The sequence below is a fragment of the Leucoraja erinacea genome, chromosome 32, assembly GCF_028641065.1.
Source record: "Leucoraja erinacea ecotype New England chromosome 32, Leri_hhj_1, whole genome shotgun sequence".
Taxonomy (NCBI): Eukaryota; Metazoa; Chordata; class Chondrichthyes; order Rajiformes; family Rajidae; genus Leucoraja; species Leucoraja erinaceus.
Genome location: NC_073408.1, coordinates 23,676,716 through 23,700,386, shown reverse-complemented (window position 1 = coordinate 23,700,386; position 23,671 = coordinate 23,676,716). Strand labels below are relative to the sequence as shown.

Genomic DNA, 23,671 nt, shown 5'->3' with positions numbered 1-23,671 from the left:
TCAAGTCATAGAGCAGCACCAGGGCCTGGAACTCAGCCTAGTTCTTAGGCCGGTTCTGGCTGTAGACTCCAGTCATCAGCTCGGCCGCTGCCTGGGCTCCAGTGCTGGCCCCGACTACATCTCTGGGCTCGTCCCTGACCCCGGACATAGGCTCGTCCTTGGTTCCAGTAGCGGCTTCTTTCTCGGCCCCGGTCACGGCCCCATCCCGCGGCACCACCGTCGGCCGTCGGGCGCTGGCAGCCGCCGCCACTCCTCCTTCACCACGAGCGCTGGAGTGCGCCTGCCTCCCGGAGTGTCCCATCCTGCCTTGAGAGTGCATTGTGATGTCACTCGGGTATTTTTTTCCGAGGGGTTGTTTTTAAAATGTAAAGAATTAATAACTTCGGAAATATAGGTGGGAATGCGACGGGAAGATGTTTATCACCTCCAGGGGAAAAATGTGAGTAGGATGTGTGAATATGGGAAGGCTGTGATCTGGCGTTTGGAAGAAAATAGGAATTAACCAGATTCACACACGCGCAAACACACACACCACACACACACGCACGCACACACACACACACGCAAGCACACACGCAGAGACACACAGACACACACACACACACACACACACACACACACACACACACACACAGACAAACACACACAGACACACACGCACACACACAGACACACACACATAGAGACACACACGCAGACACACACACACACGCACACACATGTTAGAAATGTTCCAACAAAGACTATTACAAAAACGGAGGTAGAAACTGAACGAACATTATTGTGAGAGAGAGTCACACAGAACCCAAGTGTCTGTGGGAGTCCTCTCAGAGCTAATGCTGAAAACCATCTCTTTTATACATTGATTTAGACAAAAAGCATCCAGACAAATGGTAATGAACAAGGACACTCAGAATTCAAAGGAAATAACATTTAGCTGTGGAAAGTTACACCTATGCAAGATTAGCCGTTCTGCAAGTTCTGCAAGACTCTTAATCTCTTGACCTCGACCTGTCAATTACTTGTGCCCTAGGCAGCTTCGGTGTCAGTCTATCTTGTGCAGACACAAATAGAATACACAAGGAAGAAGGGTTTCGGCCCGAAACGTTGCCTATTTCCTTCGCTCCATAGATGCTGCTGCACCCGCTGAGTTTCTCCAGCTTTTTTGTGTAACCTAGAATACACAAGGAAATAGTTACATACATTTTTCGATCAACACACACACACACATATAGACACACGCAGACACACACACACACAGGCAGACACACACACACGCACAGACACACGTACATAGAGACACACACGCAGACCCTGGCATGGTATTGGGGGTTCAGTATTGATGTGGATAGAGAACTGGCTGGCAAACAGGAAGCAAAGAGTAGGAGTAAACGGGTCCTTTTCACAATGGCAGGCAGTGACTAGTGGGGTACCGCAAGGCTCAGTACTGGGACCCCAGCTATTTACAATATATATGAATGATCTGGATGAGGGAATTGAAGGCAATATCTCCAAGTTTGCGGATGACACTAAGCTGGGGGGCAGTGTTAGGTGTGAGGAGGATGCTAGGAGACTGCAAGGTGACTTGGATAGGCTGGGTGAGTGGGCAAATGTTTGGCAGATGCAGTATAATGTGGATAAATGTGAGGTTATCCATTTTGGTGGCAAAAACGGGAAAGCAGATTATTATCTAAATGGTGGCCGATTGTGAAAGGGGGAGATGCAGCGAGACCTGGGTGTCATGGTACACCAGTCATTGAAGGTAGGCATGCAGGTGCAGCAGGCAGTAAAGAAAGCGAATGGTATGTTGGCTTTCATAGCAAGAGGATTTGAGACCACACCTGGAGTATTGCGTGCAGTTTTGGTCTCCAAATCTGAGGAAGGACATTATTGCCATAGAGGGAGTGCAGAGAAGGTTCACCAGACTGATTCCTGGGATGTCAGGACTGTCTTATGAAGAAAGACTGGATAGACTTGGTTTATACTCTCTAGAATTTAGGAGATTGAGAGGGGATCTTATAGAAACTTACAAAATTCTTAAGGAGTTGGACAGGCTAGATGCAGGAAGATTGTTCCCGATGTTGGGGAAGTCCAGGACAAGGGGTCACAGCTTAAGGATAAGGGGGAAATCCTTTAAAACCGAGATGAGGAGAACTTTTTTCACACAGAGAGTGGTGAATCTCTGGAACTCTCTGCCACAGAGGGTAGTTGAGGCCAGTTCATTGGCTATATTTAAGAGGGAGTTAGATGTGGCCCTTGTGGCCAAGGGGATCAGAGGGTAAGGAGAGAAGGCAGGTACGGGATACTGAGTTGGATGATCAGCCATGATCATATTGAATTGCGGTGCAGGCTAGAAGGGCCGAATGGCCTACTCCTGTACCTAATTTCTATGTTTCTATGTTTCTATGACCCACACGCAGACACACACACAGATAGACACGCATACAGACAGACACACACACACCAACAAGACGAATACTTTTAGTTATATTATATGATATATATTTTTCTCATCTACTCCCTAAAAGAACGTCCTTTAATTCTGAGGCTATGACCTCTAGTCCTAGACTGATATTTTCTAATCTAGGCAACATTCGGATAAACCTCTCCTGCGCCTTTTCTAAAGTGTTGACATCCTTCCCGCAATGGAAAACAAGATGGTTTATCATTGGTCTTCACCGGACCACTCTAGGTGTCCAAAGTGAGACAGGTTGGAATGGGAGTGGAATGAATGATTGCAGGATAGGCAGCTGGAGTGTGTTTTGCAATGTTGAGATGGTAGTGAACCAGTCACTATGTTATAACCAAGACAATCTAAGGTGCATGATCGTATGTTGATTCAGGAATATTGGACAGAAAGCAAACTGCTTAGTCGGATAATCCTGGGACTACTGATCCGGTGTCTGAGAGCTCCATAGTATTGATAGTTTAGTTTAGAGATACCGCGCGGAAACAAGCCCTTCGGCCCATGGAGTCTGCACCAACCAGCGATCCCCGCATATTAACACGATCCTACACACACGAGAGACAGTTTTTTGAAAATATTTATACCAAGCCAATTAACCCACATACCTGTAGGTCTTTGGAGTGTGGGCGGAAACCCAAGAACTCAGAGAAAACCCACGTGGTCATGGGGAGAACATACAAATTCCATACAGACAGCACCCATAGTCGGGATCGAACCCTGGTCTCTGGCGCTGTAAGCGCTGTAAGGCAACAACTTTACCGCTGCGCCACTGTGCCATCCATATAGGGATGTGCACTTTGGCACCATGTGTATAAAGGTGTCCAGGCACATTTGAAACAACTCATCAGAATGGCACAGTGCTACAGCGGGTGGCGCTGCTGTCTCACAGAGCTAGAGACACAGGTTAGCTCCTGACTTTGGGTGCTGACTGCGTGGAGTTTGCACGTTCTCCCTGTGACAGGTTGGATTTTCTCCGGTCCTCTGGTTTTCTACCACATTCCAAAGACGTGCAGGTGTGTAGGTTATTTGGGTTCTGTAAATTGCCCCTAGTGTGTAGGATAACATAGAACTAGGGTGATCGATGGTCGTCGTGGAAACGGTAGGCCAAGGAGTCTATTTCCATTCTGTATCTCTAAAATTAAAACTAAAAATGTGGGTTTCTTCTGGGTGCTCTGGTTTCCTCTCACATCCCAACGAATTGTAGGTTAATTGGCGCCTGTAAATAAAAATAAATCCCCCTGGCATGTAGGGCGTTGATGAGAAAGTGGGAGAACATAGAACTAGCGTGAACCTGAACGGATGCAGGGCTGCCAACATTGGGTGAGAGTTGAGAGTGAGAAATTGTGAGGGAGCGTAGTGACCGAGGGGGGGAGGTTGTAGGAGGAGAGCGTCACCCCTCCCACGGTAGGGAGCTTTCGCATTTTTCAGCTTGAAATTGTGCAAACTGGTGCATACTGTAGCGAGTCTTTTAACATACACTTGAATGCAATATTTATGCTTTAAATTGGATTAGGTACGAATAAGGTTAGGCTAAATTACATTCCTAATTACATTCCACAATAGAGCCAGGCTATGATCAACTGGTACAGCACATGAATTATATTCATATATGGAAATCAGATTATAATTCATGCTGTTATGCATATATACAGAGAAAGAAACGGAGAAACAAGGCAAGAGTCGGACTTCCTTCACTATTCTGCACAAATAAATCAGTCAACCTTACCCTTTGACTATAGAAACAAAAATAATATCACATATTCAATTGTATATGGTTCAATGAAATTAAGATAAGATATATATGTTAAGCAGGCCCTTCACCCCACCAAGTCCACACCAATAATCTATCATACACCAGTTCCATCCTACACGCAAGTGACAATTTACACAAGTCAATTAACCTACAAACCTGCACTCCTTTCGGATGTGGGAGAAACCAGAATATCCAGAGAAAACCCATGTGATAGTAAGGAAGCAACTCTGCTGTTGCGCCACCGTGCCACCTCGTTAAATTATTTTTTCTGTAATATATTTATTATGGTGTCACGTCAATAAAGATGAACACATGATTCTGATTTCTGCCCTTAGTTGGATAACACATATCTCCAGTCATTGGGTTTTATGGCTGGTTTTCCACCTCTTCAGTCTGAAGGTCTCGACTCAAAACATCACCCATTCTTTCTTTCCAGAGATGCTGCCTGTACTGCTGAGTTTTTCTAGCTTTTAGTGTCAATTTCAGTTTAAACCAGAATCTACAGTTCCTTCCTACACTCTTTGATAAGCAAAACAGGTCCTATTCTCATAATATTATTCACTTCGGCTAAGTTTTTTCTTCACCTCTGTTGCTGCAGAGAATACAATCCCAGTTATCAAATCTTTCTTCAAAGTGAAAAAAAAAATTCCAGACAACATCTTCATAAATCGCCCCTGGATCCTCTCCAGAACAATTGCACCCTTTCTACAATGTGTCATAGTCTTACAGCATTCATCCCAACTTGTTCAAGCAGATCAAGGTGCCCCATCAAAACTAGTCCCATTGATCCGCATATGGCCTATATCCCTTTAAACCATGTGTGTGCCTGTGTGTATGTGTGTGAGTGTGTGCCAGTGAAGCGGAGGCAACATCCGGAGTGAGCGGAGACTTGGCGTTGCCTGGGGAGCATTTCCCTCTCCCCCCCCTCCCCCGTAGCTTCCGCCCCCGGGAATGCGGGCCGGCCCAGGTACTTTGTGTCCAGCTGGGGTCCGGGGGAGGTGAGGGTCAGTGACTCGGAGGTCAGGCATCAGCCCGGAGCCTTAGCCCAAGATTCATTCCCGCGGCTCCGGAGGCGGCACCGACGCCCCCACTCACCCAGTCCGCTCCTGGCTCTGAGCTGGGGTTAAATCTCCATGGGGTGTGGTGGACAGAGCGGCCGATGGACACTGAGCCGCTGGAGGTGACAGTGTTGAGGTGTGAGTGGTCCCTCGGTGGGGGGTGGGGGGTCGGTGCTGGGTCCACCGCTATGTCTCACTTAGCACGCCATCTACACAGGAAAAATAAAACTACTAAACTTTCCCCCTCATGGTTTCTACTCGCCTCTTCATTTTGAACTTCCAGCACCTGCAGATTTTTGAGCGTGAGAAATTTGTGATCAGCATGAGAGCATGAGAATGTTGTGAAATGCGTGGCTCTCACGCTCAATGCGTGAGAGTTGGCAGCCCTGCGAATGATAGATGGCTGACGTGGACTCGTTGGGCCAAAGGGTCTGTTTCCATGGTGCATCTCTAAACAAAACATCATTATGTAGTCAAGTGGATGATCATCCCTTCTCAATTTGTGTTGATTTTGCCCGGCAGATAGTGGATGGATTCTGGAGAAAGCCAGCCTCGATAAACACCTTGGATCCTTCCAAGGTTCGGATGCTCAGCCCCCTTTACCTACAACAAGCAGTGGAAACATTATTGCACCAACCACATTCCTTCTACAAGGTGAGGCTTCTTTCTGTTTTAACTGTAACAGTTAAGAATGTCGGGAACCAAGATGCTAAACTCTTGGCCGCTGGGGATGTGTTTAGTTTTGTTTATTGTCACGTGCACTGAGGTGGAGTGAAAAGCTTTTGTCATGTACTGCCCCATCAGCAGAAAGACAACATATGATTACAATATTTTTCTTTCATGTGGCATGCACAGCCTAATGTTGTTGGACAACTTGTTCTATTTGATCTTCCGTTTTGGCATGTAGAGTTGATTGCATTAGTCAAAACAGGGCGGACCACATGAAGGTTGCAATCTTCCACTCCACGATTACAATCAAGCCATTTACAGTGTATAGGTACAGGATAAAGGAATCATGTTTAGTGTAAGATAAAGCCAGTAAGGTCTGAGCAAAGAATCAGAATCAGAATCAGATTTTATTCGCCAAGTATGTTTTGCAACATATGAGGAATTTCACTGGCCAGGTCATTAAAAGCAACAGACTCAAACACACATTTAACATGAACATCCACCACAGTGACTCCTACGCATTCCTCACTGTGATTGAAGGTGAAATAAAGTTCAAGTCCTTCCCTTGTGATCTTCCTTGGTCGGGGCTCTCGAGCCCCCGTTAACGGGACGGTCTTGGCTCCTGTAGCCAGTGGCGTTCGGGCCCTCTGCATCAAGGCGTTCAGCTCCCGCATCGGGGGGTTGTCAGCTCCCCCGCGCCGGGCGATCCAACCTCGCGTCGGGGCTGGTCGAACCTTCTGCGGCATTGGAGCTCCCGACTAGCCTCTCCCGAGACTGTGAGCCCTTGATGGTAAGTCCGCAGACCGTGGTGGGAGCGATCTCAGGCAAGGGATCCGCTCCGATGTTAAGCCCATGCCCCGCGGTGGGACTCACGACAGTCCGAGGAGGATTCCAGCTCCAGCGATGGTAGGCCGCAGAGCCCGGAGAATGTGATCCGAAAATTGATTACATCTCCGGGAAGGTAAGAAACTTGAAAACAAGTTTCCCCCGATCCCCCCCCCCCGCCCCCCACATAAAACAAACCGAAGTATATCGTCAAACTTTTAACAAACACTAAAAATAACAAAAATATGAAAAAAACGAGCAGACTGCTGGCGGGGCTGGCCATCTCCCCGGTGCCCCTGGTGATAAAGATATTCTGAGGGTCGCAAAAGAGGTAGATAGTAGTTCAAGAAAGAACTGCAGATGATGGAAAAATTGAAGGTCGACAAAAATGCTGCAGAAACTCAGCAGGTGAAGTCCATTCGCTCCATAAGTGCTGCCTTACCCACTGAGTTTCTCCAGTATTTCTCCAGCTCTCTGGTTGTGCTCGGATAATTCAGTTGCCAGATGATAGCTGAGAAGAAGCAGTCCCTGAAGCTCTGCTTTTTCACTCTTCTGTACTTGTTGCCTGAGGAGTGAAAAGGGAATTGGCAGGATGTGACTCGTCTCTGAGAATGCTCTTGGCCTTGCCAAGACAGCGTGAGTAAGAGAGGTTTGTCTCCCACAGTCTGCAATTTAGTTTAGTTTCGAGATACGATGCAGAAACTGGCCCTTCGGCCCACCGAGTCGGCACCAACCAGCGATCCCCGCACACTAACACTATCCTTCACACTCTAGGGACAATTTACAATTTTAACCAAGCCAATTAGCCTACATTAGCCATTATTGGAGTGTGGGAGGAAACCGGAGCACTCGTTTTCCCAGGTCACAAGAAGACCCTACAGACAGCACCAGTGGTTAGGATCGAACCTGGGTCTCTGGCGCTGTAGCATCAACTTGAGCAACTCTATTGCAGCGCCACTGTGCCGCCCACAAGAACTCAAAAGTTCTTATAGTACAATGTGCATTCAAATTGTCTAATTGTAAATGAAGCCACTTTACCAGCTTCCCCCCCCCCTCCCCTACAACAGTCAGTCTGAAGAAGGACCCCGACCTGAAACAATGCATGTCCACTCCCTCCACAGGTGCTGGCTGACCCGTTGTGTAACTCCAACATCTTGTGTTTTGTTTTAGTAATTAAGCATCTGCAGTTCCTAGTGTGCATTAATTCCTAATGTGGAACATGCAAGATATATAAAAGGAATTTTGACTTGGAGAGCCTTGAGATACTGCTGCAGATAGACACAAGAGGTGGCTGATGCTGGAGTCTTGACCAAAACACAAAGTGCAGGAGTATCTCAGTGGGCCAGGCAGCACATTTACTTTGGTTTATTTTAGTTTAGTTTAGTTTAGTTTAGAGATACAGCATGAAAACAAGCCCTTCATCCCTCTGTCCCTGAGAATGCACTCTGTACTGACCAACATAGATCCCTTATACAACAATACACACAGGTTAAGCCACAAAGTGCCCAAGTAACTCAATATTACCACAGACGGCAGTGGAGACCAAGTCATTGGGTATTTTTAAAGCGGAGATTGATAAGTAAGGTCGTCAAAGGTTACCGGGAGAAGGCAGTAAAATGGGGCCAAGAGGGAAAAATAGATCAGCCACGATCAAATGACGGAGCAAACTCAATGGGCCGAATGGCCTAATTCTGCTCATATGTCTTATGGCCAGGCAGCATCTGTGGAGAACATGGATAAGCAATGTTTTGGGGTGGGACCCTTCTTCAGACCGTTCTGTATCGAGCGTATTATTGTATAAGGGATCCAGAGAAGCTGCCCGACCCACTGAGCTACTCCAGCACTGTGCCTTCCTTTAGTAAAGCGGCCTCTGCATTTCCAAGTGACTAGGCAGATGAATCCTTCATTGGCTTACTTGCAGTGCACAATATACCAGGCATCCTACGATGCAGTAATGACTAAATTCACAAACATGGCAGAACATGAAAGAGACAGGAAAGATGCAATCTGAATTTAGTTTTAGAGATACAGCATGGAAAAGGCCCTTCAGTCCATCGAGTCCATGCCAACCATCGATTACCCATTTACACTACTTCCATCTTATCCCACTCTCCCACTCATTACACACTAGTATTCCATTAAACTCCAGATGCGTGGGCAGGGGTCCATCTCACTCCAGCTGTGTGGGCAGGGTTCTTTCTAAATCGAGATGCATAAAAATGGTTCCATCATGCTACAGGTGTGTAAAGATGCTTCCATCTCACTCCAGATGTGTGGACAGGGTTCTATCACATTCCAGATGTGTGGACAGGGTTCTATCACACTACAGATGTGTGGACAGGATTCCACCAAATTCCAGATGCGTGGGCAGGGGTCCATCTCACTCCAGATGCGTGGGATGGGTTCTATCACATTCCAGATGTGTGAAGATGGTTCAATCTCACTCTGTGGACAGGGGTCTATCTCACTCCAGATGTGTGGACAGGATTCCACCAAATTCCAGATGTGTGGGCATGGTTCCATTCTCTTCAGAACCATGCCCTGCAGATGGTGGAAAGAATATTTTTGGTTTGGTGAGTAATTCTGTCCTTACGTGGAAGAGTTCACATTCCCACACTGGCCTTATCATCCTCCTCCTCAGGACCCTCAACAGTTGAGTGGAAGCAACTCGTTGACCCTGAGGGATTGGCCAGGAAGGAAGAAATAAAGCATGTATTTGAGGAGTCAGGAAGTGATTCACTTTGGGGTTATACCCTCTGGCCTCGGCCTTGTGGCCATATTATTTTTGTGCTTGGCTAATTACGTTTCTAGTCAGTGGTGCCGCAAGGATGACTAATACCCAAACACAGAGGGCGGCAAGGTGGCGTAGTAGTAGAGTTACTGCCTTACTGCGTCAGAGACCCAAGTTCAATCCTTCCTCACTATGAGTGCTTGTCTTCATCTCCGCAACATCTCCAGACTCCGCCCCTCCCTCTCCAAAGACAATACAAAAGTCCTCATCCACGCTCTGGTCACATCCCGCACCGATTACTGCAACGCCCTCCTCACTTGCACCTCCAATAAACTTCTTCATCGCCTCCAATGCATTCAGAACTCTGCAGCCCGGATCATCACCCGCACCAGATCATCGGACCACATCACACCCATCCTCACTCAGCTCCACTGGCTCCCTGTGCACCACCGGATTAACTACAAGATTTTACTGCTGACCTTCAAAGCCCTACACCACCTTGCTCCCCAATACCTCTCTGACCTGCTGCTACCATACTCTCCTTCCCGGACACTTTGTTCCTCCTCAGCTGCAATTTTAACTGTCCCCACATTTAGACTCAGCACCATGGGTGCCAGAGCCTTCAGCTGTTCTGCCCCACGTCTCTGGAACACTCTCCCACCTCCCATCCGTCACCTGGACACTATCGACCAATTCAAATCACAACTCAAAACACACCTGTTTAGATTAGCATACCCGACATAACTTCCACCATGTTCACCCTGATTTTAATGACTTAATATGTTTTGTGTATTTTTTTTTTGTTTTTGTTTTTAATCAACTTGATTTTAATATTGATAAATGTATTGTGATTTTATGTCATGTAAGGTGTCCTTGGGTGTCCAGAAAGGTGCCAGCAAATAAAATGCATTAGTATTATTATTATTATTATTATTGTCTGTATGGGGTTTGTACGTTCTCCCCGTGACCTGCATGGGTTTTCTCTGAGATCTTCGATTTCCTCCCACACTCCAAAGGTTTGCAGGTTAATTTGCTTGTTTAAAATTGTCTCTAGAGTGTGTAGGATAATGTTAATGTGCTGGGATCGCTGGTCAGTGTGGACTCGGTGGGCCGAAGGGCTAAACTAAACTAAACTAAACTAAACTAAACTAAACTGAGTCCAGACTAGATGACCACTTTGCTGAATACCTCAGCTCTTTCTGCCATGGCCATCCAGACTTTCCCATTGTTTCTCTTCTTTCCATTCTCAACTTGGCCTCAAAGGCCAACTTTGGCAATGAATTCCACAGAAGGCAGGAGAATGGGGTTGAGAGGGAAAGATCAATCAGCCATGGTGTTGATGTAACTTTGATGTAATTGAGACGCTAAACCTGTCACCATGAAACAGCCAGCGGCTTTTTTTACCACTTGACTCTCAAGCGAGACCGGTTTATCCAGTTGTTCGCTGTAATTGATTTGCATTCTTCGTTGAAAACAAATCATGAATCATCCGAGTGAGTGGCAACCTGGATATGTTTATTGACAGAGAAATATGAGCTGTTGCATTTTGGAAAGTCTAACATGGGCATGACGCACACAGGGGAAGGTAGGGCTCTGGGGAGTGTTGCATAGCAGAGGCATCAAGTCAAGTCAAGTCAAGTCAAGTTTATTTGTCACATACACATACGAGATGTGCAGTGAAATGAAAGTGGCAATGCTCGCGGACTTTTGTGCAAAAAGACAAACAACCTATAAACACAATCATAACACACATATTCGTTTACATAATAAATAATGGAAGGAAAAACGTTCAGTAGATTTAGTCCCTGGTGAGATAAGCGTTTACAGTCCGAATGGCCTCTGGGAAGAAACTCCTTCTCAACCTCTCTGTTCTCACCGCATGGCAACGGAGGCGTTTGTCTGACCGTAGCAGCTGGAACAGTCCGTTGCAGGGGTGGAAGTGGTCTCCCATGATATTGTTGGCTCTGGAGTTGCACCTCCTGATGTATAGTTCCTGCAGGGGGGCAAGTGAAGTTCCCATAGTGCGTTCGGCCGAACGCACTACTTTCTGCAGAGCCTTCTTGTCCTTGGCAGAGCAATTCCCAAACCAGATGGTAATGTTCCCGGACAAGATGCTTTCCACCGCCGCTGCGTAGAAGCACTGGAGGATCCTCGGAGACACTCTGAATTTCCTCAATTGCCTGAGGTGGTAAAGGCGCTGCCTTGCCTTACTCACGAGTGCTGAGGTGTGTGATGCCCATGTCATATCCTCGGAGATGTGGACTCCCAGATATTTAAAACAGTTCACCCTATCCACAGGATCCCCATTTATCCTCAATGGAGTGTACGTCCTCGGATGATGTGCCCTCCATGATCAGTCCATGATCAGCTCCTTCGTTTTTTTGATGTTCAAGAGGAGGCTGTTATCCTGGCACCAGAGTGCTAGATCAGCCACCTCCTCCTGGTAGGCCTTCTCGTCGTTGTTTGAGATCAGGCCCACCACCACAGTGTCATCAGCAAACTTAATTATTGAATTGGAGCTGAACCTAGCCACCCAGTCATGTGTGTACAGGGAGTACAATAGGGGGCTGAGGACGCAACCCTGGGGTGATCCTGTGCTTAGGGTGAGGGACTTTGATGTATTCCCTCCCATCTTGACTACCTGGGGCCTGGCGGTGAGGAAGTCCAGGACCCAGGCACACAGGGAGGTGTTGAGCCCCAATTCCAGTAGCTTCCTGGCCAGTCTGGTGGGGACTATCGTGTTGAAGGCTGAACTGTAGTCTATGAACAGCATCCTCACGTAGCCCCCCTTCTGGTTGTCCAGATGGGAGAGAGCGGTGTGCAAGACCTGGGAGACCGCATCGTCCGTGGATCAGTTCGGACGGTATGCAAACTGCAACGGGTCCATGTTCCGAGGGAAGAAGGCGCAGATGTGATTCTTCACCAGCCTCTCAAAGCATTTCATGACTACCGTGGTAAGGGCCACCGGACGGCAGTCATTCAGACAGGCTGGGGAGGCATTTTTTGGTACCGGTACAATGATAGATTTTTTGAAGCAGGCAGGGACCACGGACTTGTCCAGGGAGAGGTTGAATAATGTAGTGAGCACTGGAGCTAGCTGTGTAGTACAGGACTTGAGTACTCGCCCCGAGATGCCATCGGGGCCTGCAGCTTTTCTCGTGTTCACCCGTGTCAGAGCCCTCCTCACGTCGTGCTCGGACAGCGAGAATGTGTGCATATTCCTCCCTTCAGCTTCGGTAGCCAGCCCGCTGGTGGTATTGTCGATAGTCGGCAGACCTGGGGTGGTGTTGCCCCTCTCGAAACGAGCGTAAAAGGAGTTCAGGTCATCAGCTAGGGAGGTGCCGGCACATGCGGATGAGGGAGCGGTGCTCCGGTAGTTGGTTACAATCCGTAGCCCCTGCCACAGGCTTCTGGTGTCCTGCTGCTCCATCTGTGACTCCATCTTGTCCCTGTACCTCTTCTTTGCGTCCTTCACCGCCCTTCGCAGTCGGTAGCACTCTGCCTTGTAGACGTCCATGTTTCCTGATGCCAGGCCCTAGTTGTAGGCAGCGGTGCGAGCATTCAGGGCCACACGAACAGACCTGTCTACCCAGGGTTTTTTGTTCAGAAAGGTGCTTACCCTTACCGTGGGGACGATGTTGTCGGTTACTGTTCCGATGAAGTCCGTGACTGCTTCCGCGAACTCACTGACGTCTCTGGAACTTGCTTGGAACATATTCCAGTCGACATCACTCAGTGCATCTTGTAGCATGGCCTCTGACTGGTCGGACCACCGCTTTACGTCCCTCGTCTATACTGCTTCCCGAACTATCCTCTGTTTATACTCTGGCAACAGGAAAATGGCAGCGTGGTCAGATTTTCCTAGGGGAGGGAGAGAAACGGCCTTGTAGCCTTTCCTGAACGGTGTGTAGCAGTGGTCCAAAGTTCTCTCCCCCCTGGTGGCACACGTGATGTGTTGGTAGAAGTTCGGCATGACCTTCTTGAGATTTGATTTATTAAAATCTCCAGCCACCACCATAGCCGCATCCGGGTACTTGTTTTGATGTCGACATAGCACATCGTGTAGGGCCGATAGTGCCATGTCGGTGTCCGCCTGCGGTGGAATGTAGACGGCTGTGACGATCACTGAGCCGAACTCCCGGGGAAGGTAGAATGGGCGGCATGAGATTGTCAGGTGCTCCAGGTCCAGCGAGCAGGAACGGGAAAGCATCTTGATATTTCCAGGGTTGCACCAGTTGTTATTGGTCATGAAGCAGACTCCTCCACCCTTGGATTTCCCAGATGCTTCTGTTCTGACAGCACGGTGGAGAGTGAAGGACTCGGTTCGGCAGATTACCTGATCCGGAATCAGCGAGGTCAGCCATGTTTCAGTCAGGCAGAGGATGTTGCAGTCCCTGATGTCCCGCTGGAATCTGACCGTCGCCCTGAGGTCATCAACGAGTGCAGGTGCATGGTTCCTTGAAGGCCAAGTCGCTGGTAGATCGGGTGGTCAAAAAGGCTTTTGACACATTGCCCTTCATCAGTCAGAGTACTGAGTATAGATATTTGGAGGTCATGTTGCAGTTATATAAGACATTGGTGAGGCTGCTTTTAGAGTTTGTGTTCAGTTCTGGGTACCATGTTATAGGAAAGATGTTGTCAAGCTGGAAAGGGTACAGAGAAGATTTACAAGGATATTGCTGGGGCTCGAGGGACAGGTTGAGTTGGTTAGGGCCATATTCCTTGGAGCGCAGGTGGATGAGGGGTGATTTTATGGAGGTGTATAAAATCGTAGGAGGAATAGATCAGGTAGATGCACAGACTCTCTTGCCCAGAGTAGGTGAATCGTGGACCAGAGGACAAAGGTTTAAGGTGAAGGGGAAAGATTGAATAGGAATCTGAGGGGTAATGTTTTCTTATGAAGGGTGGTGGGTGTAATGAACGAGTTGCCAGAGGAGGTAGTTGAAGCTGGGACTATCCCAATGTGTAAGAAACAATTAGACAGGTACATGGATAGGACAGGTTTAGAGTGATAAGGGGCATATTGTTCAACTTGGGCAGGTTGGGCAGAAGAGTCTGTTTCCACTATGGAAACTCAATGACTATAAGGTGAAACATCTGTCCTTAGAGTCTTTTCTGCAATGGTTGTTTTAAAATCTGTCAGTATCTTACATCCATCAACCCAAGCTTGAATGATGTGCGTACCTTGAGGAGCTGGATCCATGTCTCTACCAGCAATTCATGATATGATGTGAAGACAGGTCTTTCATGAAGCAGCTGAAGATAGCTGGGTAGAGGTTGTTGCGGTTGAGAGCTCCTTCCTTAATGCAGACTCAAGCAACTGCAGATGCTGGAATCTTGCCTATTATCCCAAGTGCAGGAGCAACTCAGCGGATCATAGTCATGGAGTGATACAGCGTGGAAACAGGCCCTTCGGCCCAACTTGCCCACACTGACAAACATGTCCCATCTGCATTAGTCCCACCTGCCTGCATTAGGCCTCTATCCCTCAAAACCCATCCTATCCATGTACCTGTCAAAATGTTTCTTAAAAGTTGCGATAGCACCTGTCTCAACTACCTTCTCCGGCAGCTCGTTCCATACACCCACCACCCTTTGTGTGAAAATGTTAGCACTCAGATTTCCATTAAATCTTTTCCCCCTCACCTTAAACCTATGTTTTCTAGTTCTCGAATCCCCTACTCTGGGCAAAAGGCGTTTACCTAATCAATTCTTCTCATGATTTTGTACACCTCTATATGATCACCTCTCATCCTCCTCTGCTCCAAGGATTAAAATCCTGACCTTCTGAACCTCTCCTTATAGCTCAGTTCCCCAAGTCTTGGCAACATCCTGGTAAATCTTTTCTGAACCCTTTCAAGCTTGACAAAATCTCTCCTGTAACATGGTGCCCAAAAATGAAGACAATATTCTAAATGTGGTCTCACCAAAGTCTTATACCTGCCAACAGCATCAGCAGCTCTCGAGGACAAGGGTGGGCAATGTTTTGGATTGGGAACCCTCTTCAGACTTACATGACCTGAAACAGCACCTATCCATGTACTCCAGAGATGGTGCCTGACCCACTGAGTTACCTGGTGCTGAAGTTACATGTTTTTTACAACTAGCTTCCACTTCTGAACTCCACAGATCACCGCATGTGAAATGCTTCTCAAGTATGGCATGTTGTGTTGCAGGATACTTAAGTATTTCTCCAGGAACCAGATTTGCAGAGAAAAAGGAAGAGTTGTAGGATTCTAAGACCTTTTGGGATCTCATGCCAAAGGCCAAAATGTCATGTCATAAGTGATAGGAGCAGAATTAGGCCACTTGGCCAATCAAATCTACTCCGCCATTCAATCATGGCTGATCTATCTCTCCCTTCTAACCCCATTCTCCTGCCTTCTCCCCATAACTCTTGACACTCGTACTAATCAAGAATCTATCTCTCTGCCTTCAAAATATCCATTGACTTGGCCTCCACAGCCTTGTGTGGCAAATAATTCCACAGACTCACCCCCCTCTGACTAAAGACATTTCGCCTCATCTCCTTCCCAAAGGAACGTCCTTTAATTCTGAGGCTGTGACCTCTGGTGGAAACTAGTGGAAACATCCTCTCCACCTCCACTCTATCCAAGCCTTTCACTATTCGGTAAGTTTCAATGAGATTCCCCCCTCATTCCTCTAAACTCCAGCGAGTACAAGCCCAGTACCGTCAAACGCTCAACATATGTTAGCCTACTCATTCCTGCGATCATTCTTGTAAACCTCCTCTGGACCCTCTCCTGGGCCAGCGCTTACTTCACATTGATGCCCAAAATTGCTCACAATATTCCAAATGCGGCCAGACCTACACCTTATAGAGCCTCAGCATTGCACCCCTGTTTTTGTATACAAGCCCTCTCAAAATAAATGCTAGCATTACATTTGCTTTCTTTACTACCAATTCGATTTGCAGATTAACCCTTTGGTAATCCTGCACTCCCAAGTTACTTTGCACCTCTGATTTCTCGATTCTCTCCCCATTTAGAAAATATTCTATGCCGTTATTCCTTCTACCAAATTGCAGGATAGTGTTAAGGTGCAGGGATAGCTGGTTGGTGCAGACTCGGTGGACTGAAAGGCCTATTCCATGCTGTATGTCTAAAAATAATCTGCCCTTTGATATCATGGGCACATCGTCCTTAACACCCACATTTGTGGCACCTTATCAAATACTTTCTGGAAATCGAGATAAACACCACCCACTGACTCCATTGTCTGTCTGCCTATTTCCTTCTTCAAAGAATTCCAGCAGATTAATTAGGCAAGATCTCCCCTTCACAAAACCATGCTGACTTTGGCCCATTCATCGTGAACTTTCTCGTAACCTCATCCTTTATGGAAAGAAGAGTCTGAACATGAAACGTCACCCCTTCCTTCTCTCCAGAGATGCCGCCTGTCCTGCTGAATTACTCCAGCTTTTTGCGTCTAACATCCTTTATGATGGACTCTAAAATCCCACTGAAATCAGACGATAGTTCCCACTATTCTGCTTTGCTCCCTTCTTGTGCTGCGGGATAATATTGGCAATTTTCCAAAGAATATTAAAAGTGCGTTTTATTGTAAAATAGGATTGTGCCCCTTTACAGTGCATTTTATGTTGTAACCCACGATCTAAGAATTTCAACACACCCTGTACAGTCTCAAATTTCACTGAAATGCGTTGGTCTACTCATGAGTTTGCAATTCTTGGAAATGTTTACAATTCCACCCTGAGATAGCGGGTATTTAGAGTTTAACCTTTTCTCAGCTTGAGGCAAAGCAGCATGTTCTTGGTATTGACTGGCTGTGGCCCAGCGAGATAAGGTGAATTGGCGGTTATCCAACCAATTCTCGAAAAGTGTATTTTCATAAAATGAATTTTCCAACAGCAATACACTTAAAAAGTACACATAATCTATATATTACTAAAAGTCTTGACCGGTTTTGGCGATCTGTGCTGCGATTTCCGAGAGAACGCCGCCACCTATGGCCGTAATTTTTGGCCACCTCCCTCAGAGCCCCCCTCCGCCGCATATGTGCCGAGGATTTTACCAGTCGATGAAAAATGACAGATATATTAATGATTTTACAAAATTCCCCATTCTCTCTGCTGCCCCCGCTGGCGACAGGGGGGATGGACTATAAAACCAGGAAGTGGTGTGCCTCAATGAGTCTGCAAACTGGAGGAAGGCAGAGGGTCATGATTCTCTGAGCTGTGAATAACACTGAACATATGTTCACAAAACCGAGTAAGTACCCTTAATGTGGTTTGAAAATGAAAATATGGTTAAAGTAAAATAGCACTGCCTGCAAATGGTTGTTTGGAGGGTTTGGGTTGAAATAAAAAGGCACTCTCTCCCCCCCTCTCCTCTCCCCCCCCTCTCCTCCCCTCCTCCTCCCCCCCTCTCCTCCCCCCCCCTCCTCTCCCCCCTCTCCTCTCCCCCCCCCCCCCCTCTCCTCTCCCCCCCCCTCCCACCTCTCCCCCCCTCTCCCCTCCTCTTCTCTCCGCCCCCTCTCTTCCCCCCCCCCCCCCCTCCTCCCCCCAATTTGGGGGCTATGTGTCAGTAGATAGGGTGGTTATGGGGTAAAAGGAGCAAATTAATAATATTAATATAATATCAAGGGGGTAATTAGCGTGAGTGCGGGGGGGGGGGGGGGGTAGTTAGTGTGTGTGACGCTGCATGCCGCCTCCCCCCCCCCACAACCGCACGTTGGGGGAACAGACCCAATGGGTCTGCACTTGGTCTAGTATACAATAGAATTTGGCACAGTCAGTCCTCCTCCTTTGTTCACCTTTGGTCGGGGACATGAACCCCCCATAGTCGCCGCTATGGACGGCCCGATGTACAGGCCCTATCCTCGGGATGATCAAAACTCCAACGTCGGGACGGTCGAACACACTCCGCGGCTTGGAAGTCCCGAATCGGCACTTTCCTACTGGAGAATGCGGCTTCAAGATGCCACATGCCGCAGGCCAGTGGACAGAGCTCTTCTCCGGTGATCCCCGGCAAGGGATCCCAGACTCCGGAAGGGAAGTCCATGCCCCGCCTGCGGCTAGAAGCTCCGCAGACGGCGACTTCAGGATGTTATAGGCCACAGGCCGGTGGTTGGAGCTCTTCTCTGATGATCCCCAGCGAGGGATCCTAGGCTCCGGATGGGAAGTCCATGCCCCGCCCATGGCTAGAAGCTCCGCAGACCACAGCCCCATGATACCAAAGTCACCAACCCAGCAATCGGAGGACTCCTCTCTGGTGAACCCCGGCAAGGGTTCGCCCACTTCACTTAATTTCAGAATTAAGGGACAGAAGTTTAGGGGTAACATGAGGGGGAACTTCTTTACTCAGAGAGTGGTAGCTGTGTGGAATGAGTTTCCAGTGGAAGTGGTGGAGGCAGGTTCGATTTTATAATTTAAAAATAAATTGGATAGGAATATGGATGGGAAAGGAATGGAGGGTTATGGTATGAGTGCAGGTAGATGGGACTAGGGGAAAATAATTGTTCGGCACGGACTTGTAGGGCTGAGATGGCCTGTTTCCATGCTGTAATTGTTATATGGTTATATGGAAAGTTATATGCCTACTGCTGATTCTCCAGGCCCAACTCCGGGAAAGGCCGCTCCAATCCATGGTGTTAGTCCGCGAGGGAGGCGACGTGGAAAATGTGGTATCTCTATCAATGAAAGCAGTTCCCCTCTTTCTCCTCCCCACCACCCCCCACACAAGACACACCAAGACACACCAAGTCACACCAACGTCACACCTAAGCTAACATTAGACACACCAAAAAAAAAAGTATAGCGTTTGGTCACTATTTATTTGTTTGTGCACATCGGGTTGATTGCATTAGTCGAAACAGGATGGACCACACAAAGTTTGGAATCTCCCACTGGGTTTTGACCTCCATTACAAGCAATGGCTAACCCTGAACAAGATTCCCCACCCTCAATGCAAGAACAGCCCATTGAAAAAGCTACTTTTCTTAACAACTAAACAGGTTCGCTTCTTAATAAACAGACACCACACAAATTGTTTGGTAGACCAGTTCAAAACTTTACTTATTATCAGCCGATGGGAGGGAGGGAGAACTCCAGTCAAGTGACCAATACAGACACTTCACTGTCCTCCGTCCACTTCTCTGAACAACAGAATCACATTGCATTAAATAGGGTTTTTTTGTCCCCTTAGCACATTCCACAGACATTAGTCATGGTCAGAGGTACAGGAAAAGGTTTCCACAGAATGCATCACATCAAAGGCATTTTGTTTACATGGTACAAGATATACTAAAAACATTGGCCATTTGATTTAGGTAATTTTATCTACAAAGAAATCACCCTAGCTCTTTCGCTGCTTCCTCTCTGTCACTTGGTCCCTCATAAACATTGGCCATTTGGTTTACGGCATCATACTCCAAAGAGATGACTAACTCCTCTTTGCTTGTCACCAAGGAGGTTATGTTACAGTATTTATTATCACACACACCGCAACCTAAGGCAAGCCTAATTTGAGACTAAATATAAGCAGTAAGCTAGCCCAGAAGCCAATTTAATATCTTCTTATATTTTTAACAAAAATTCGGCTTCATCACCATCACCTGCATAGCCCTGCTTGCGACTGCGGACATCTGGACCAGACCATCCCACACATCGTGAATGACTGCCCACTGAGGCTTTTCCCTGGGGGCATCAAAGCCATCCACCCAGTAACTGATGCTGTCCTGGCCTGGACGTCTCCCTTTGATATACAACTGTAGGCTGTGCATGCCATAAGCAAGACGAAGACCACCTCATCGCAGCGACTTCTTTAGAACCAACAATGAAGCATCAGAAGATACGTAGACCCAAAAAGCCGGAGTAACTCAGCGGGACAGGCAGCATCTCTGGAGAGTAGCAATGGGTGACGTTTCAGGTTGAGACCCTTCTTCAGACTCATTTTCTCTCTCACTTAAACATCTTCATATTGCGCTCTGTCTATCTGTCTCTCAGGGTAAGAACTCTGCTCTTCCTGTCTTGGATTTATTCAAGCCATCATTCTTGCCTATTGGACCATTCCCTTCATAGATCCTTCAGAGGCAATCCGGTTTCCTCCCACACTCTAAAGACGTACAGGTTTGTAGGTTAATTGGCTTCAATAAAGATTGTAAACAGTCCCTAGCGAGTCGGATAGTGCTCGGGTACGGGGTGATCGCTGGTTGGCACGGACTCGGTGGGCAGAAGGGCCTGTTCCACGCTAAGTCTAAAGAAGGGTCTTGACCCAAAATGTTACCCGTTTCTTCTCTCCAGAGATGCTGCCTGTCCCGCTGAGTTATTCCAGCATTTTGTGTCTATCTTCAGTTTAAACCAGCATTTGCAAATCCTTCCTACATCAATCGAGTTAGTTTTCTCAAATAGCTTTATGTGGGATAGAGGGGATGTTGTCGGATCGTCCTACCAAGGGGGAGTTCGTGGGGGGATCTTGTTGCCATGGATAGGGCTTCACAATCTTCAATGACCAGCAGCCAGAACTGTCTGCTGTGTTGAATACCTCGGTACATAGAAACATAGAAACATAGAAAATAGGTGCAGGAGTAGACCATTTGGCCCTTCGAGCCTGCACCGCCATTCAATATGATCATGGCTGATCATCCAACTCAGTATCCTGTACCTGCCTTCTCTCCATATCCCCTGATCCCTTTAGCCACAAGGACCACATCCAACTCCCTCTTAAATATAGCCAATGAACTGGCCTCAACTACTTTCTGTGGCAGAGAATTCCACAGATTCACCACTCGCTGTGTGAAAACAAATGTTCTCATCTTGGTCCTAAAAGACTTCCCCCTTATCCTTAAACTGTGACCCCTTGTTCTGGACTTCCCCAACATCGGGAACAATCTTCCTGCATCTAGCCTGTCCAACCCCTTAGGAATTTTATGTTTCTATAAGATACCCCCTCAATCTTCTAAATTCTAGCGAGTACAAGCCGCAACACTTCAATGATTCCAGCAGTGGCTCTGCCTGGCTATAAATTGGTGTGCTTATGCTTCTTGGCACTTATTATTGCAGTTGTTCAGTTTGGGACTACTTCATAGAGTCTTACAGCAAGGAAACCGGCCCTTCAGCCCAACTTGCTCGTGCTGACCAACATCCCACATCGACACTAGTCCAACCTGCCCGCACTTGCTGAATAAGTCTCTAAACCATAAACCTTGGATGAAGTGCCACACCGCATTCTGGATTCTGAACAAAACTCAACATGGAAGTGGCAAGAAGCTTTTTAACATCTAAACAAAGAGCAGGTGTGAGAGGGCACATAACACAGCTGCAACCATGTGGAAATATCACCTCTTGTGTACTCCGTGTGGGAGCATCATGTTACAGGATTAAGGATTACGACTGAGCTCTTCAGAGTTCTAGAGTTACAGGACACACAACGGAAACAGGTCCTTCGGCCCACTGAGTCCACGCCGGCCAGCGACCACCCCGTACACTAGCACTATCCTGCACACAAGGGCCAATTTACAATGTTATAGAAGCCAATCAACTTACAAGCCTCCACGTGTTTGGAGTGTGGGAGGAAACCAGAGCCACTGGAGAAAACCCACACAGGTCACAGGGAGAACGTACAAACTCCGAACAGACAGCACCCGTAGTCCGGATCGAACCCAGGTCTCCGGCGCTGTAGAGGGGCTGTCCCACTGTACGAGTTCATTCCAGAGCTCTCCCGAGTTTAAAAACAAATCAAACTCGTGGTAAGCACGTAGAATGTACGTAGCGGGTATGTCGGAGCTCGGGACGTCTCTTAGCGGCTTGTAACGCTAACGGCAGGTACTCGGGAAACGCGCTAAGCTCGTGAAGTCTCGTGAAGATTTTTCAACATATTGAAAAATGTCCACGAGAGCCCCGAGTACCTACGAGCGGCTATTGCCGTAATTCTCCGAGTTCGAATCAGGGGAAACACGGGAGAACTCTTGAATTAGCTCGTACAGTGGGACAGCCCCTTAAGGCAGCTATTCTACCACTGCGCCACCATGCTGCCCCAATCCATTTTATTATTTCCCACATTGTCATCATCTCATTAAGAGGAGAATGGCGAAGTTTAAAGGAGATGGTGGTGAATGACAATAGACAATAGGTGCAGGAGTAGGCCATTCGGCCCTTCTGGCCAGCACTGCCATTCAATGTGATCATGACTGATCATCCACAATCAGTACCCCGTTCCTGCCTTCTCCCCATCTCCCCATATCCCCTGACTCCGCGCCTAAAAAGTCACCTCAGTTGGACAGGCCCATAAATAAGTTTAGTTTAGTTCAGTTTATTATTGTCTCGTGTACTGAGGTACATTGAAAAGCTTTTTGATACGTGCTTTTCAGTCAGCGACAAGACTATACATGACTACGATCAAGCCATCCACAGTGTACAGACACTGGATACAGAGTATAGTGTTTAGTGCAAGATAAAGTGCAGTCTCAGAGGACAGTTTCTGTACATGTTGCTATTCAGGGAGGTATAGCAATACTTTAATGAATTGTGTGCAGAAACAATTTTCACTGTGCATTTGTCATTGACTGCGATCCTATATTTAGAGATAGAGATACAGCATGGAAACAGGCCCTTTGGCCCATCATGCTGACCAATAATCACCCATATACTAGTTTGATCTCACACACCAGGGTCAATTTACAGAAGTTAATTAATCTAGAAACCTGCACGTCTTTGGAATGTGGGAGGAAACCGGAGAAAACCCATGTGGTCACAGGGAGAACGTACAGACTCCGTACAGACAGCACCTGTGGTCAGGATTGAACCTGGGTCTCTGCCGCTGTAAGGCAGCAACTCTACTGCTGTGCCACCATGCCTGTATTCTTGTGTCCCCCATTCATCATCACTGCCCGGCATGGGCTTGAGGTTCAGGGGATGGCCAGGGCAAGAATGGGTGAGACAGCGAACATGTGTCTGAACAGCTTGCTGCAATTACCAAGAAGACCCAGGAGGAAAGGCAGCTGGCCTTGGCACTAGCGCAGAGCAGCGGTCTCAAGTAGGAAGTGGAGAGACTGTGAAGCACAGGGAAGGAAACAAACTGGAACCCAAACCATCAAGGCAAGAAAAAGCAATTCCTTCATTGGACTCACTTTTCACCTGTATTTATTTTATGTTCGAACAGAGGTGTTGGTAACAAATGCTCAGTGAG

General features: G+C 47.5%; 1 protein-coding gene across 8 annotated transcripts in view; it reads left to right on the top strand.

Moving 5' to 3' along the window:
* LOC129712453 (CMP-N-acetylneuraminate-beta-galactosamide-alpha-2,3-sialyltransferase 4-like) overlaps window positions 1–23,671 on the top strand; it is a 165,003-nt gene that overhangs the window by 102,196 nt on the left and 39,136 nt on the right. For all 8 annotated transcript variants that reach the window (XM_055660903.1, XM_055660897.1, XM_055660898.1 and 5 more), the window contains one exon: window positions 5,801–5,932. In XM_055660903.1, coding sequence (XP_055516878.1) covers window positions 5,801–5,932 — 132 coding nt within the window. The remainder of the gene's footprint in view (window positions 1–5,800; window positions 5,933–23,671) is intronic.